Below are 14,204 nucleotides of genomic sequence, written 5' to 3' on the forward strand. Positions count from 1 at the left end.
AGGCCCGGACTGAAGTCCCGCGATTCGTGCGCATGTCTTGTTTTGCCGTGCGGAGCAATTGCCTGACAGCATGGTGGAGCGGGAGCTGTCAGCTGTTCCGCTCCTCCATTCGCTCACCTTTCTCACGCTGCTTCATTCTAGCAGTGGGAGTGAGAGCAGCGGGGACGCCATCCACGGCAGGCCTGCGTGATGACATCACATCATCGCGCCGACGCCCAGAGATCACGTCCCTGCAGCTCTCACTCACAGTACAAGAACGTAGCAGCGTGTGAGGTGAGCACTGCTCGGGCACTGTATGGATGGACGGGCAAATTATAAGTGAGGGGGGCAAATATAAGTGAGGGGCACATATCAGGGGGGTATTATATGTGAGGAACACAGGACAGCCCCCCCTGTAATGTGGCCATATAATGCCCCCCTGACTTATAATACCCTCTGTCCTATACCCTCACAAATTATGCCCCCTGAGGGGGCAGGACATGGCGCATTATATGTGAGGGGCAATGGACAGGGGGCAATATATGTGAGGGGCACAGGACAGGGGGTATTATAAGTCAGGGGGGCATTATATGATTATATGGGCACATGACAGGGGTTGCCTGTCATGTGCCCCCACATATAATCCCCCCGTCATGTGCCCCTCATACATAATACCCCCTGTCCTGTGACCCCCACATATAATGCCCCATGTCCTGTGTTCCTCACATACAATGCCCCCATCTTGTGCCCCCACATATAATGCCCCCTGACATCTGCCCCTCATATATAATGCCCCATGTCCTGTGCCCCTCACATATAATGCCCTCTGTTCTGCACCCTCAGGGGGCATTATATGTGAGGTGCACAGGACAGGGGGTATTATAAGTCAGGGGGGCTTTATACAGGCAGGGGGAGAGAAGCAAGTGGCGGCGGCGGTCTCTGGCACCGCAAAAGCCGCTACAGTTCATTGATTTTGAAGCTCCCGCTTTAAATCAATGATCTGCAGCGACTTCAGGGGGGGTGGGGGGAGAGAAATAGCCGATAATTTATACCGGAATATCGGTATAAATTATCGGCTATCGGCCTTAACCTCCACAGATTATCGGTAGCGGTATCTGCCCTAAAAAATCGATATCGGTCGATTCCTAGTATGTATCCTTTGCTTTATTTCTATTTACTGCAGAACTTTTCGTCAGTGATTTATTTAGCATTTTTATGTGTTATTTGATAAAGAATGTGTATTATTTTTTATAGAGTATCTGTCTCCAAACTAAACTTTTAATATATTGTTCCTTACGTTATTATAAGACACTTGCTGTTAAAATTCTCAAACTTTATATGTCTTTAATGTGATTGAAAAAACGGCCACTAGGTGGCTCTGTTCTGTTCCCAAACAGTTAATTTGGTCTCCACCAGGATTTGCAGAAGTCCAAACTCAGGATGTGCGTGTCAGGCACGGTGAGGCACAGCTCTCGCAGGCTTCAGTGAAGTCGCCTCTGCTGGGAAACCCCCACTTTCTCCTGCCGGGAGCTCACACAATGGGAGCAAGGGGAAAAAGTATGATACAGAGCTTTTTAAAGCTTGGAAATTTTTTTTAGGGCAGGATCGGTGTTAGGAATAGTTAGCGAATATTGTTAGAGTTAGTTAAGAAGAGTTAGTTAAGAAAATATGGTTTGATGACAGGTACAACCCATCTATTTTGAGGTGTGCGTTCTTTTAATGTGATACTTTTTCTTGTTCACATGATACTGAGGTGGGTCACCGATACAGCCATGGATTGGCTGAATGGGCAGATCCTGAAAGATCAAGCAAAAGAAAGCAAAAAAAAATATTAAAATGAAGAGCACCAGGTTCCTTTCTAAAGGCAGCAGTGGGGGATCACAGCAGGTGTGTATGGTTTATTTATGTATTTTTTTTTTAAAGGGAAACTGACAGGCTGTTCACCCGATCTAAACCCAATATACGTTGTTATAGTGTGGGTGAACAGCATTACAATACAGGTTTACTTATTAATGAAGTATTTACAGTGTTAGAGGTTTTTAACCTTCTAGCTGCATTGTGCAGTTCTGCGCAATGGAGGCCGGGAGCCAGCCCGCAGCGCTCCCCTATCTCCTCCATATTCTCCACTCTGGCCCACCCTCATAATAAATATTCAAAATTATTCACTCTCACATCGCTAGGACTTGGGAGACATGAGAGTCAATATTTTGATAATTCATCATGGGAGAATATGGAAAAGGCAGGGGAGCATAGCGAGCCGGCTTCCCGCCTCCATTGTGCAGAGCTGCGTCATGCAGCTAGAAGATTAAAGACCACTAGACTTCATTAATACAAGAAAGTGTCCCCCCTCCCCCATTGTAATGCTGTTCCCCCGCACTATAACCCAGTATATTGGGTTAAGTGCGGGTGAACAGTATACCAGTTTCACTGTAAGCACCCAATGCAGGACTAGTTTCTAAAAAGAAAAAAAATTGCCCCCTAATATTCCCTTTATCCCTAGTTCAACAAAAATATTACTCCAACTAACCAGCAAGCAAAAGGCTTCCGGAGAGCAGCAGCCCATTCACTACAGTCACTTCCACGCAATAAGAAAAGCAACATCCAATATTTTCTCATTGGGACTAAGCTGCGTAAAACCAAAGACATGCATAACCGAGTATGTTAATTTTAAGTTATTCTAACATATTACAGTCGTGGCCGTAAATTTTGGCACCCCTGAATTTTTTCTAGGAAATGAAGTATTTTTCACAGAAAAGGATTGCAGTAACACATGTTTTGCTATACATGTTTATTCCCTTTGTGTGTATTGGAATTAAACCAAAAAAGGGAGGAAAAAAAGCTAATTGGACATAATGTCACAGCAAACTCCAAAAATGGTCTGGACAACATTATTGGCACCCTTTCAAAATTGTGGAAAATAAGATTGTCTCAAGCATGTGATGCTCCTTTAAACTCACTTGGGGCAAGTAACAGGTGTGGGCAATATAAAAATCACACCTGAAAGCAGATAAAAAGGAGAGAAGCTCACTTGGTCTTTGCATTGTGTTTCTGTGTGTGTTACACACTAAGCATGGACAACAGAAAGAGGAGAAGAAGAGAACTGTCTGAGGACTTGAGAACCACAATTGTGGAAAAATATCAACAATTTCAAGTTAACAAGTCCATCTCCAGAGATCTAGATTTGCCTTTGTCCACAGTGCGTAACATTATCAAGAAGTTTGCAACCCATGGCACTGTAGCTAATCTCCCTGGGCATGGATGGAAGAGAAAAATTTAGGAAAGGTGTCAACACAGGATAGTCCGGATGGTGGATAAGCAGCCCCAAACAAGTTCCAAAGATATTCAAGCTGTCCTGCAGGCTCAGGGAGCATCAGTGTGAGCGCAAACTATCCATCGACATTTAAAGTAAATTAAATGCTATGGCAGGAGACCCAGGAGGACCCCACTGCTGACACAGAGACATAAAAAAGCAAGACTAAACTTTGCCAAAATGAACTTGAGTAAGCCAAAATCCTTCTGGGAAAATGTCTTGTGGACAGATGAGACCAAGATAGAGATTTTTGGTAAAGCACATAATTCTACTGTTTACCAAAAACGTAATGAGGCCTACAAAGAAAAGAACACAGTACCTACAGTGAAATATGGTGGAGGTTCAATTATGTTTTGGGATTGTTTTGCTGCCTCTGGCACTGGGTGCCTTGAATGTGTGCAAGGCATCATGAAATCTGAGGATTACCAGTGGATTTTGGGTCGCACTGTACAGCCCAGTGTCAGAAAGCTGGGTTTGCGTTTGATATCTTGGGTCTTCCAGCAGGACAGTGACCCCAAACATACGTCAAAAAGCACCCAGAAATGGATGGCAAGAAAAGTGCTGGAGAGTTCTGAAGTGGCCAGCAATGAGTCCAGATCTAAATCTCATTGAACACCTGTGGAGAGGTCTTAAAATTGCTGTTGGGAAAAGGCACCCTTCCAATAAGAGAGACCTGGAGCAGTTTGCAAAGGAAGAGTGGTCCGACATTCCGGCTGAGAGGTGTAAGAAACTTATTGATGGTTATAGGAAGCGACTGATTTCAGTTATTTTTTTTTCCCCTAAGGGTGTGCAACCAAATATTAGGTAAAGGGTACCAATAATTTTGTCCAGCCCATTTTTGGAGTTTGGTGTATCATTATGTCCAATTTGCTTTTTTTCCCCAAATTTTTTTGGTTTAGTTCCAATACAAATAAAGGGAATAAACATGTGTTACTGCAATCCTTTTCTGTGAGAAATTCTTAATTTTCTTGAAAAATGTCATTGGTTCAACATTTACGGCCATGACTGTACATTAACTAATGACAATAAATGGAACCTATTGTTAATTTTAAGAGTCAAAGTTATGCAAACCACGAAAAATTGTGCATATAGGAGATTGCTAGATAAAAGACTCTTAAGCTTTCATATATTCCTTGTATAATCTTTGTGATGTGGAACATCTAAATACCTAAGTCAAGATTAGTAAAAGAAATCAAGATAAATCTGTAATAATAAATCCAGAAAATGAAAGATTGTGTGTGGCATTATCTTAAATCTTCCTTTTAATAAGCTCTAATAAAAGTAGGGAAAAAAATCACTTGGATAGCTGAACTCTTTTTCTTCCTGAAATACATACATTTACATAATACATTTCTTTTGGAATTTAAACTAAAGGAAAAATCTAATGTATTTTCTGTATGAAATATTTGCACAAAACTATAAAAGAAGGCAACTGAAAATGTCAGGATTGTGATCCACTATTAAACACACAATGCTCGCTACTAATGCATCACCAAGGCACAAGGGATTCGTGGTGTATATCAATTTTTATGTTTAATACACAGGAACTGACATAGGCTAATGTTCCATTGTCAGAAAGTAGGGCATCGAGAATATTTTCATCTTGTCTATAACCTTCCTGGTATATAGCTCTCACTTTGTTATTAGCTCTATGATAAAAATGAGGAGCAAAGTAGAATGAAATGGAATACTTAGAAGTTGTGTGGGCAAAGGCATTGACTTGTATATCTGTTACAGAATATGGCCGTGAGTATTTTATAACTTCTTTGGGGGGGGGGGGGGGGGGGGAGAAGTTCGTCGCAGAAATGGATCCATGCCAGATTTACGTTGTAGCTGGCTGTTGGTGTGGACTGTGCCTTTCCTAGGTTATATAAAACCATTTATCACTGTGTAGGTACTGCTGATATTGGTTTTGCCATTAATGGTGTCTGTACTACAAGTTTGCTTATACATAGTTTGTGAACTGAAAAAAAAAAAAGACATACATCCGACGAATTCAGTTTATTATTCTAAAGTGTTGATCCATAGGAAGGCAAAAAATACTCCATGAAGTAAAAGACAATTTTTCTAATTTTAGGGAGAACAATTCCTTCTCTACTCCAAATCTGAATAAATTGCTGGATCAAGATGTTTTTTCCAGAATCTAGTGAATATTACCCGTAATGGTATTACTCGGAAGAAATACATTGCTGCCCTTACAGTCTGTGCTGGTATAGAAATATTTTTTGTCAGCATTACCCGCACTAACCTGTTGGTACAGGCTTGTAGTGCAGGTGATACTGATGGCAAAGGTGTTTACCATTTTGAGATCAGTGGCTCCGTTGTTCTTCTATACCCATTTTCCTTAATAGGCTAATGAGCTGGCTTGGTGCATGACATTCAGCTTGCTTCCTCCTTCTTCTGGCCCACCTTATGAATATTCATAATCCTTGCCCTGTGACATTTTTCTTGCTGCCTCCTTTGGCTAGTACTGTGCATGCATATGTGGTTCTTGCTTGTTTATGGTTTAAATAAATCAATTGGGAAGAACTTTCACTCCTTTCCATATTATTCATCTTCAGTGAGTAGTTGCTCACTACAGCTTAGTGCTACTGCAGTTATCTTTGGTAAGTGGTTGCTACTATGCCTATCTGCAGCAATCATCCTGAGTAGTTAGTCATTATTTCAGACTAATATAAGCTTAGTGGGTCTTCTTACCCTGCCCTACCATCAGTCTTGGGGGCATCCAAGTATGGAGAGCTAGGTTGGGAGCCCAAAGTGGCAGCTGCTAAGGTTGAAGCTGGTTCTGCAGCAAAAAAATATGCCTCACCCTTTTAAAAAAAAAAAAAAATTATGTAAAAAATTAATGCAAATAAATGACTGAATATCTAAGAAAATTGTCTGAAAAAAATACTGTGGCCCCCATTTACTATTGCAAACCAGACATGTTTTGACGAGTTGTGCGCCAGAATTGAAAAAACCCCGACCAACTATCCATTTGGCTAAGAAAACCCAAAAAAGGGGCATGGCCATCAGGGAAAGGGGGCGTGATCGCTGAAAAGGGGAGTGTTTCCGACATAAAAAAACAAAAAACATATTTACTAAGTTTTCCACAGAAAATATGGTGCATCTGAGCTGAGGAAAACCCGACAGATCAGAGCATGTGTAAAAAAAAAAGCAAAGTGTAGGGAAAGTGGAAAATGTAGGGAAACCTTAGTAAATACCGTGGAAAATAAATTGTAGGGAATTAAAACCCACAAAGAAACCTACACAACACTCTTAGTAAATAAGGACCTGTATCTTTTTCTAATATAAACCAATCACAAACAGCTTTCATTAATTTTAGTGCTCTAAATAAATGAATCTTATGTTGTTATTTGTTGCTACAGGCAACAAAGACAGGTTTTCTTTCAGACACTATCCTAACCCTTCCACACTGTGTTCTGTTCATTTGCAGGGAACACACTTCTTTTTAAATCTGAATGTATCTGTGGTATTTGCTGAACTGATCAAGCTATGTGCAAATATTTGAGGATCCATTCAGTTAATACTCATAGACATGGCTTATGGCAGAAATCATAGCCTTTCCAGCGTTCCGGTCTCCTGCTATATGTCACTGTATTGTTGATTGAAGTTTTTTTCCCCCCACTCTTCCAACAATGTTTTTAGTTCAAATACAGGATTTGGCCACTTTTCACATATAGCATGTTTTCTTTTATTTTTGAGGTAGTTCTAGTCTGATTCTGGAGCATCTTTTTAGACCACTAGACAAATTTGCCTCAGGTTAGAAGATCTTTACATCTAAGGATGTGTTCACATTACAATTAGTGTGCCCGAGGCACAGATAGATCAGCAGCATCCCAAAATCGGCAACGGATGTATCTGTGCTCTTATTGGCACGGGCCCCATTCAATTCAATGGCTCAAATGTAATAATCTATGCTTGGGTCATTTCGTTGAACGTTTCAGAGTTTTTGCTAGGACAGAAAAGTACAGCAGACCAGGTTTTTTAGTTCAATCCAAAACTCGGATACGCTCGGAACATGTAGTCTGCTAGGGTGATCATGGAAATACTGTATCTGCAAGGAGTGGGGATAAAGACCACCATATACATTTGTGAAAAGTTGTCGTAACTATCTATTAATGTTGTCTGGGCACCTTTAGTAGTGTCTGGTGACAGATTAAATGTTGAAGAAAAGATTATGGACAGCTATAGTAGTTTCTTTTTGGAATTGATCCTGTTTGTCATCATCTCCTACAGTCCTGAAAGCCACCATCTTGTTTGTGTCATCATTCATTTCATAATTCCCATTGTTTACTGGTGAGCTGCGACTCTGCATGTCATACAGTTCAGCTTTACTGTAGGTCCTGTGGATATCCAAGTACTGGGAGGTACAGTTAGAACCAAGAGCTAAGGCAACTGCTATTCGTGAAGACCAGTTCTGCCTTGAGTTTGTATGCGGATCACAGTTTTTTCTGATGACTCTTTTAGGCAGATTGTTTTTATGTAAGCTTATGTAGCTGCCAAACATTCGCTCATACAAATCTAAACCTTTACAAGTTCATTCCAAGGGATCTGAGCAAACACAAGGTGAACAAGTGTATGGTTGAAAATGGCATTGTAGCAACCTAAAGATTACAACGACCACATCAGAACTGCAAAAGAAATGCATGGCTCATACACGGCGAGATCCTATACTCAATGAATCAATTACGTTTTGGAAGCGTCCACACCTGATCAGCACATACTTAATGTTATGTTTCATCTTGGCAAATAAACCATAATGGTGTTTTAACATTTCCAAGTAACATTTACAAGAGTTTTTTTCCTACCTTATTTCCCAACTTCATATTACCCACATGGGGCTGAGTTATGATGAGGAAATTGTAAACCAAAAATAGAAGAAGGGGGTGTGACCCTGTGATGGTATGGCTTTGTGGGAGTGGGTGTGACTTGCAAGCTGAATCGACATACAAAAAGTGTAGAAAATAAAAAGGGGTGTGGCTTTTGTGAAGGGTGTGGCTCTGCTAGAGGTGCATAGCTTGCAAGCTGGACAAACATACATTAAAGGACTAAAATAGAAGGAGACATGGTTTTTGGGGGGCTTGCCTTGAAAATCGGACCAACACCTTCACTGGGAGATGCAGAGCTTATGAAGTAAGGTGGGACTAAGGCTGCATTCAAACCATGTTTTTGCAATACAGTTCCTGTATACGTTTTCAATGTAAAAAATTTATGGAACCGTATTGAAAACCATATGCTTCGACTCTCCATTGAAAACCATATACCAAATGATTCATCCGGTTGCATTCTTTTTGCATCTTGTACAGTTTTGTCCAGTTTTTTCCCTGTACCCAAAACCATAGCCTACCATGGTTTTTGGTCCGGGTGAAAAACCGTAAAGTTTTTTTTTTTTATTTTTTTATTTTTTTATTTTTTAACACGGGAGTCAATGTGAACTGTACAGAACCGTATGTGCGTACAGTTCCATCCGGTTTGCACCACACGGTTTTTGACTTTGCACAGTTTTTTTTTCTTGGAATTTCATCAAAAAAGTGAAAAGTTAATGGAGTGAAAAGTTAAAAACATTTTTTTTTCTTAAAAAATTATCCTTTTTGAAATCGTATACAGTTTATAACCGCATATGAGCTAAAATTTGTACACACGTATTGATACAGTTTAGTCCGGTTTTGAGGAATCCGTTTTTCATTAAAAACCTGATAAGGGAAGTGTATTGCAAAAACATGGTGTGAATGCAGCCTTAGCTGTAATGGAGAATGTAGTGGGTGTATCCGGTAAAAATGGTGTTGTTGGCCTTGAGCCTAAAAAAAATAAAATAAATAAAAAAGGCTGTATATATGGAGCATGGCTTGTGTGAGGTACTGGAAGTCAAATAAACTTGCATGGGACTTCAGACAAAAATCCTGGCCCTCGCATAAGGGGATGGGTCAGGGTTAATTTAAATATCCTATATATTTAGTTGAAATATAAGTAACCTGTGTACCAAGTTTGATCAAAATATCTTCAGCTGTTCAGAAGTGATACTGGAATATAAATAAATACACACAAGAGCAGGTTTACTTCTTATCCAAAAGTGTAAGAGAAATTAATATATTTTTTTTATCTATATAGTAGAAGGATCAGCATGTTACAAGCTTTAGTGCAGGCTTTGTTGTCAGGGTCATTTGCAGAGGCATTAGTATAGATTATTGCACAACAAACATTTTGAGTGGTTTGCTGTAATTTTCCACATATACTTTCATGCATTTGTAATATTAGTTGTCTTGAAACATATCACGTCAATGATTATGCCGACCTGTTCACAGCATTAAACCCTCTAGTTCTGTTGTTTGGTTAAAAGCATCATTATACAGTACAAATAAAAAACTAGGGCATGGGATAGGATGAGAATAAAGGGAAGGTATATGGGTAAACTTAACCCCTTAATGACAATGGACGTAAATGTACATCGTGATGACGTGGTACTTTACGCGCCACCATGACTGCGAGCACCGGGCGGGTGCACGTGTCATGAACGGCAGGTCCCGGCAGCTATCAGCAGTATGGTAATGGCGGACATCCGCGATCGCGCGGATGTCCGCCATTAACCCCTCAGATGCCATGATCAATACAGATCACGGCATCTGCGGCAGTGCAGTACTTTCAATGGATGATCGGATCGCCCGCAGCACTGTTGCGGGGATCCGATCATCCAGCATGGCGGCCGGAGGTCCCCTCACCTTGCTCAGGCCGTCTCCCGGGGTCTTCTGCTCTGGTCTGAGATCGAGATAATACTGATCAGTGCTGTGTCCTATACATAGCACTGAACAGTATTAGGAATCAAACGATTGCTATAGATAGTCCCCTATGGGGACTATTAAAGTGTAAAAATGAAAGTAAAAAAAGTTTTTAAAAAATGTGAAAAATCCCCACAATAAAAATGTAAAATGTCCTTTTTTCCCATTTTACCCCCATAAAGTGTAAAAAAATTATTAATACACATATTTGGTATTGCCGCGTGTGTAAATGTCCAAACTATTAAAATATATTGTTATTGATCCTGTACGGTGAACAACGTGAACGTAAAACTAAAAAAAAGCGCAAAATTGCTACTTTGTCACATTTTATAAAAAACAAAAAATGAGTAAAAGTTTTATAACCACAAATGTGGTATCAATAAAAATTACAGATCACAGTGCAAAAAATGAGCCCTCAAACTGCCGCTTACACAGAAAAATTAAAAAGTTATAGGTCGTAAAAATAGAAGGATTTTAAACATACTAAGTTGGTTAAAAAGTTTGCGATTTTTTTTAAGCGCAACAATAATAAAGTATATAATCATGGGTATCATTTTAATCGTATTGACCCACAGAATAAAGAACACATGCAATTTTTACTGTCAATTATACGGCGTGAAAACAAAACCTTCCAAAATTTGCTAAATTGCGGTTTTCTTTTTAATTTCCCCACACAAATAGTATTTTTTTGGTTGCGCCATACATTTTATGGTAAAATTTGTGATTTCATTATGCAGGACAACTGTTCATGCAAAAAAACAAGCCCTCATACTAGTCTGTGGATGAAAATATAAAAGAGTTACGATTTTTAGAAGACTAGGGGGAAAAAACGAAAATGCGAAAATAAAATTGGCCTGGTCCTTAAGGTCAAAATGGGCTTGGTCCTTAAGGGGTTAAAGGAAATCTGTCATCAGTATCGCCCGCACTAACCTGTCATACAGGCTTTTAGTGCGGGTGATACTGATCAAAATTCTACTTAAAGCGTCTGGTACCGCCACGCCGTTCTTGCTCATTTTTTATGTATACAAATTAGGTCCTTGGGGCATGGGTGGAGCTAGGAACCGAGCTCCGGGCACTCTGACGTATCCTTCGGCCGGGCGTGCGCTCCGTCCTGCTCATCCATATGCATAACCCCCTCCCTGCATGTGCGGCCGTACTACTGTGCATGATCAGGGAGGGTGTTACGCATATGGATGAGCAGGGCGGAGCGCACGCCCGGCCGAAGACAAGACAGTGGCTGGAGCTCGGGTCCAAGCGCCGCCCATGCCCCAAGGACCTAATTTGCATACCCCGAAAATTATCAATAACGGCGGAACGGCGTGGGGGTTCCGGACACCGTAAATATACTCAATTTACCCAATGCAATACTGCTTACAGTCCCCACTGTTCTCAACTCAATAGCTGATTCACACAACGCTTACTGCGTGGACCTACAGTAACTTCCTCAATATAACTCTGACAATAAACAGGATAACTCCACAATAGGTGAAGAGAACGAGAAGAGAAAAGAGAACTGCCTGACGAAGAGTCTGGTAGGGGCTTAAAATGCAATTTTTCTATTTTTGGCCCTAAATATAAATCTATGAGACTTATATTGGGGGGGGGGGATGTATCTTCCCTGTACCCAGCGTATTTTTTCAAAAGTTGCAAACATTCACGTTGTTTACTTGAAGAAGTTTAAATGAGTATGGCAAAAATTTTGTCACCCATTGTGCATAAATTTGCAACAATTTACCATAAAAAAAAGGGTAAAACCAATGATAAATTCCCCCTATGTCTTGCACTAACTTTTATAGTTGCTGAAGTTTATCTTACCCTCCCAGTGATCTGACACAAACCATGTCTGCAGACTAAAAAGTTTACATAAAATATTCTACTGCTCATAATACACTGGCCCTTACATGTATAGGTGTATATGTGTTAGTCATGAAGCTGTAATTGATCATTCATGACTATGGTGAGACAAATGGAAATGAACCAGTATCCCTGTCAGTGCATATTATTTCTGAACAAGTCATTCAATCATTTAAGGATACAACATACAATGCTGCAACATAGCTGATCACAATAACCACAATGTTATTAATACTGATAAATATTAGAAAACAATCTTAATATTAAAGATATTTGTAAAAAAAAAATCCTAAAAATGTTAAATTAAATGTTAAATTAACTTACCCTAAGGTTCAAATCTTGTAGTCATTCAAAGAGTAAATGACTAAAAGTAATGTATTAATCTATCCTACATGGAGAGAATGCAGGTCAGCAAATAAGATAATAAGCTGAGACTACTTACACTGAGCGTCTTGTTATAATTCCAGATCTTTATCTTGCATATGTCAAAATCACATGACCTAGAAGGATTTCTTATAACAAAGTAAAGCTGTACAGGAGGGTGGAACGGGCACATCCACATGTTGCATTCCTTTATAGTCTGAAGAAGACAAGCACAAAGTAATTTGAGCCAAGGCACAAAACGACCATTTGTTCTCACATATATTAATTTTACAGCAGTAATAGTTGACCATAGGTTAGGGGATAAGTTATACATCGCGGGGGTCCGAGCACCGGAAGCTGAGTGCAGTTTGCAGAAAGCGGCTGTTCCAACCCCCACAGGAAGCCGTGGCTGACACGCTCCCTCATTGTAGCTCTATGGGATACAAGGAGGGGGCGTGTTGCCCAGCGCTTTGTGCAGGGGTTGGCACGCCCCTTCCAGCAGGCAGCTGGGGCCCTGTTCAGGAGATCACAGGGGGTTCTCAGCGCTCGGACCCCTGCGATCTCTAAGGGTCCAGGGTCCATTGACATCTTTACCTTTCCTTGGCCCAAGCAAGGCGCAGTTAGCAATAATGCGGGGTCGTCAGGCTACTGAACCACAGTCAATGTAAGGTTTGTCATTAGGTTTTTTGTGGAGATGTGTTTGTTGTTGTATTGCTGGTCAATTGTTCAACATTGAGATGTAGATTCTGGGATAATAAACATGCCACCAGACACCTGGCCTTTTGGATCAAGCACACTTGCTCTGCTGGTATGTAATCTTCCATCAGATATTTGTCCATGGTTCATTCAGTCTTGGTACACTCTTGGTACAGTGGATAAGGAACAGCCAACAAATGCTATGTTGCAGAAATTCTATGACCACAACTCCCAGCTCTAAATCTCAAAGATAAAAAGAAGGGCGCTCCATTGCGTAAAACCACTTTAGGGCAAGCTAGTATAATAACTAGGAACTCTTACTCTCGGTGGTTGTGTTGTGACCTCACACACAGCAATGGTAAGCGTGGAGAGGTAATGGCACCCGATCTGCAGCCTTCCCAAATCCAAAATTTGTATGAAAAATCGACTTCCAAGCAGTGGATGGTTTTAAGCAGCGCTTACCAGGATCAGAAGCAAAGAGTAAAAAGCAGTCTGTTTATTCAGATTTCCAATAATGCAACGTGTTTCACCGCGCTGCATGCCTGATGAAGCCGCGCAAGTGTCTCAAAGACACTGAAGTTACCACGTTTGCCCATGACTGGTAAAAATTGCCTTCTACTGTGGTCAACATATTATATGAGAGCCTATTGTAAAGAGGCCACCACGTGGTATCATGGTATTCATCACAAGATTTCAGGCAGTAGCTGTTCCTAATGCAGTGATCATTCAGTGTAATTTTAAACCATTTGTGGCTGACAACTAAATATTTCATGGTCTCTGTTTAAGTATTTTTAAACTGCAAGCTCTTGTAATATAAATGACTGTGATATACATGAACTTTGCATACCTTGACCTAATATTTTAACACTATTTTTGTGTTTAAACCCTTGCTTAGATATGAGTTTTAGGAACAAACTTATATTTTAATGCATTTTTTTTATTTCTGTTAGGGCACATTTACACTGTTTTGGGGATATGGTAGCCGAAACTGGTGGGAGAATTTTACAACGGGGTGCTGCCGTATCATGGCCAGACCCACACCGCACTCATTTGAATGAGCTGGACGGAGTCAGATAGTGACTCCGGTAGGCTCATTTTTGGATCATATCTAGTTTTATTTACATATATCTTACAATTTAGGTTTTAATGCTACACAAAAAAATTGCCCCAGTTATCAGGGGTACAAAACATTCAAGAACTCTTGTCAGTGAAAGGGCTAAAGAGGT

The 14,204-nt window shown here is 40.4% G+C and overlaps 1 protein-coding gene across 4 annotated transcripts in view; it reads right to left on the bottom strand.

Moving 5' to 3' along the window:
* Positions 1-14,204, bottom strand: part of KATNIP (katanin interacting protein) — a 235,219-nt gene that overhangs the window by 130,162 nt on the left and 90,853 nt on the right. For all 4 annotated transcript variants that reach the window (XR_008847228.1, XM_056536142.1, XM_056536141.1 and 1 more), the window contains one exon: positions 12,362-12,499. Coding sequence is in view for 3 of the 4 variants with exons in the window: in XM_056536142.1 (XP_056392117.1) it covers positions 12,362-12,499 (138 nt within the window). In the remaining variant the exon portion in view is untranslated. The remainder of the gene's footprint in view (positions 1-12,361; positions 12,500-14,204) is intronic.

Source organism: Hyla sarda, chromosome 8 (assembly GCF_029499605.1).
Source record: "Hyla sarda isolate aHylSar1 chromosome 8, aHylSar1.hap1, whole genome shotgun sequence".
NCBI classification, from domain to species: Eukaryota; Metazoa; Chordata; class Amphibia; order Anura; family Hylidae; genus Hyla; species Hyla sarda.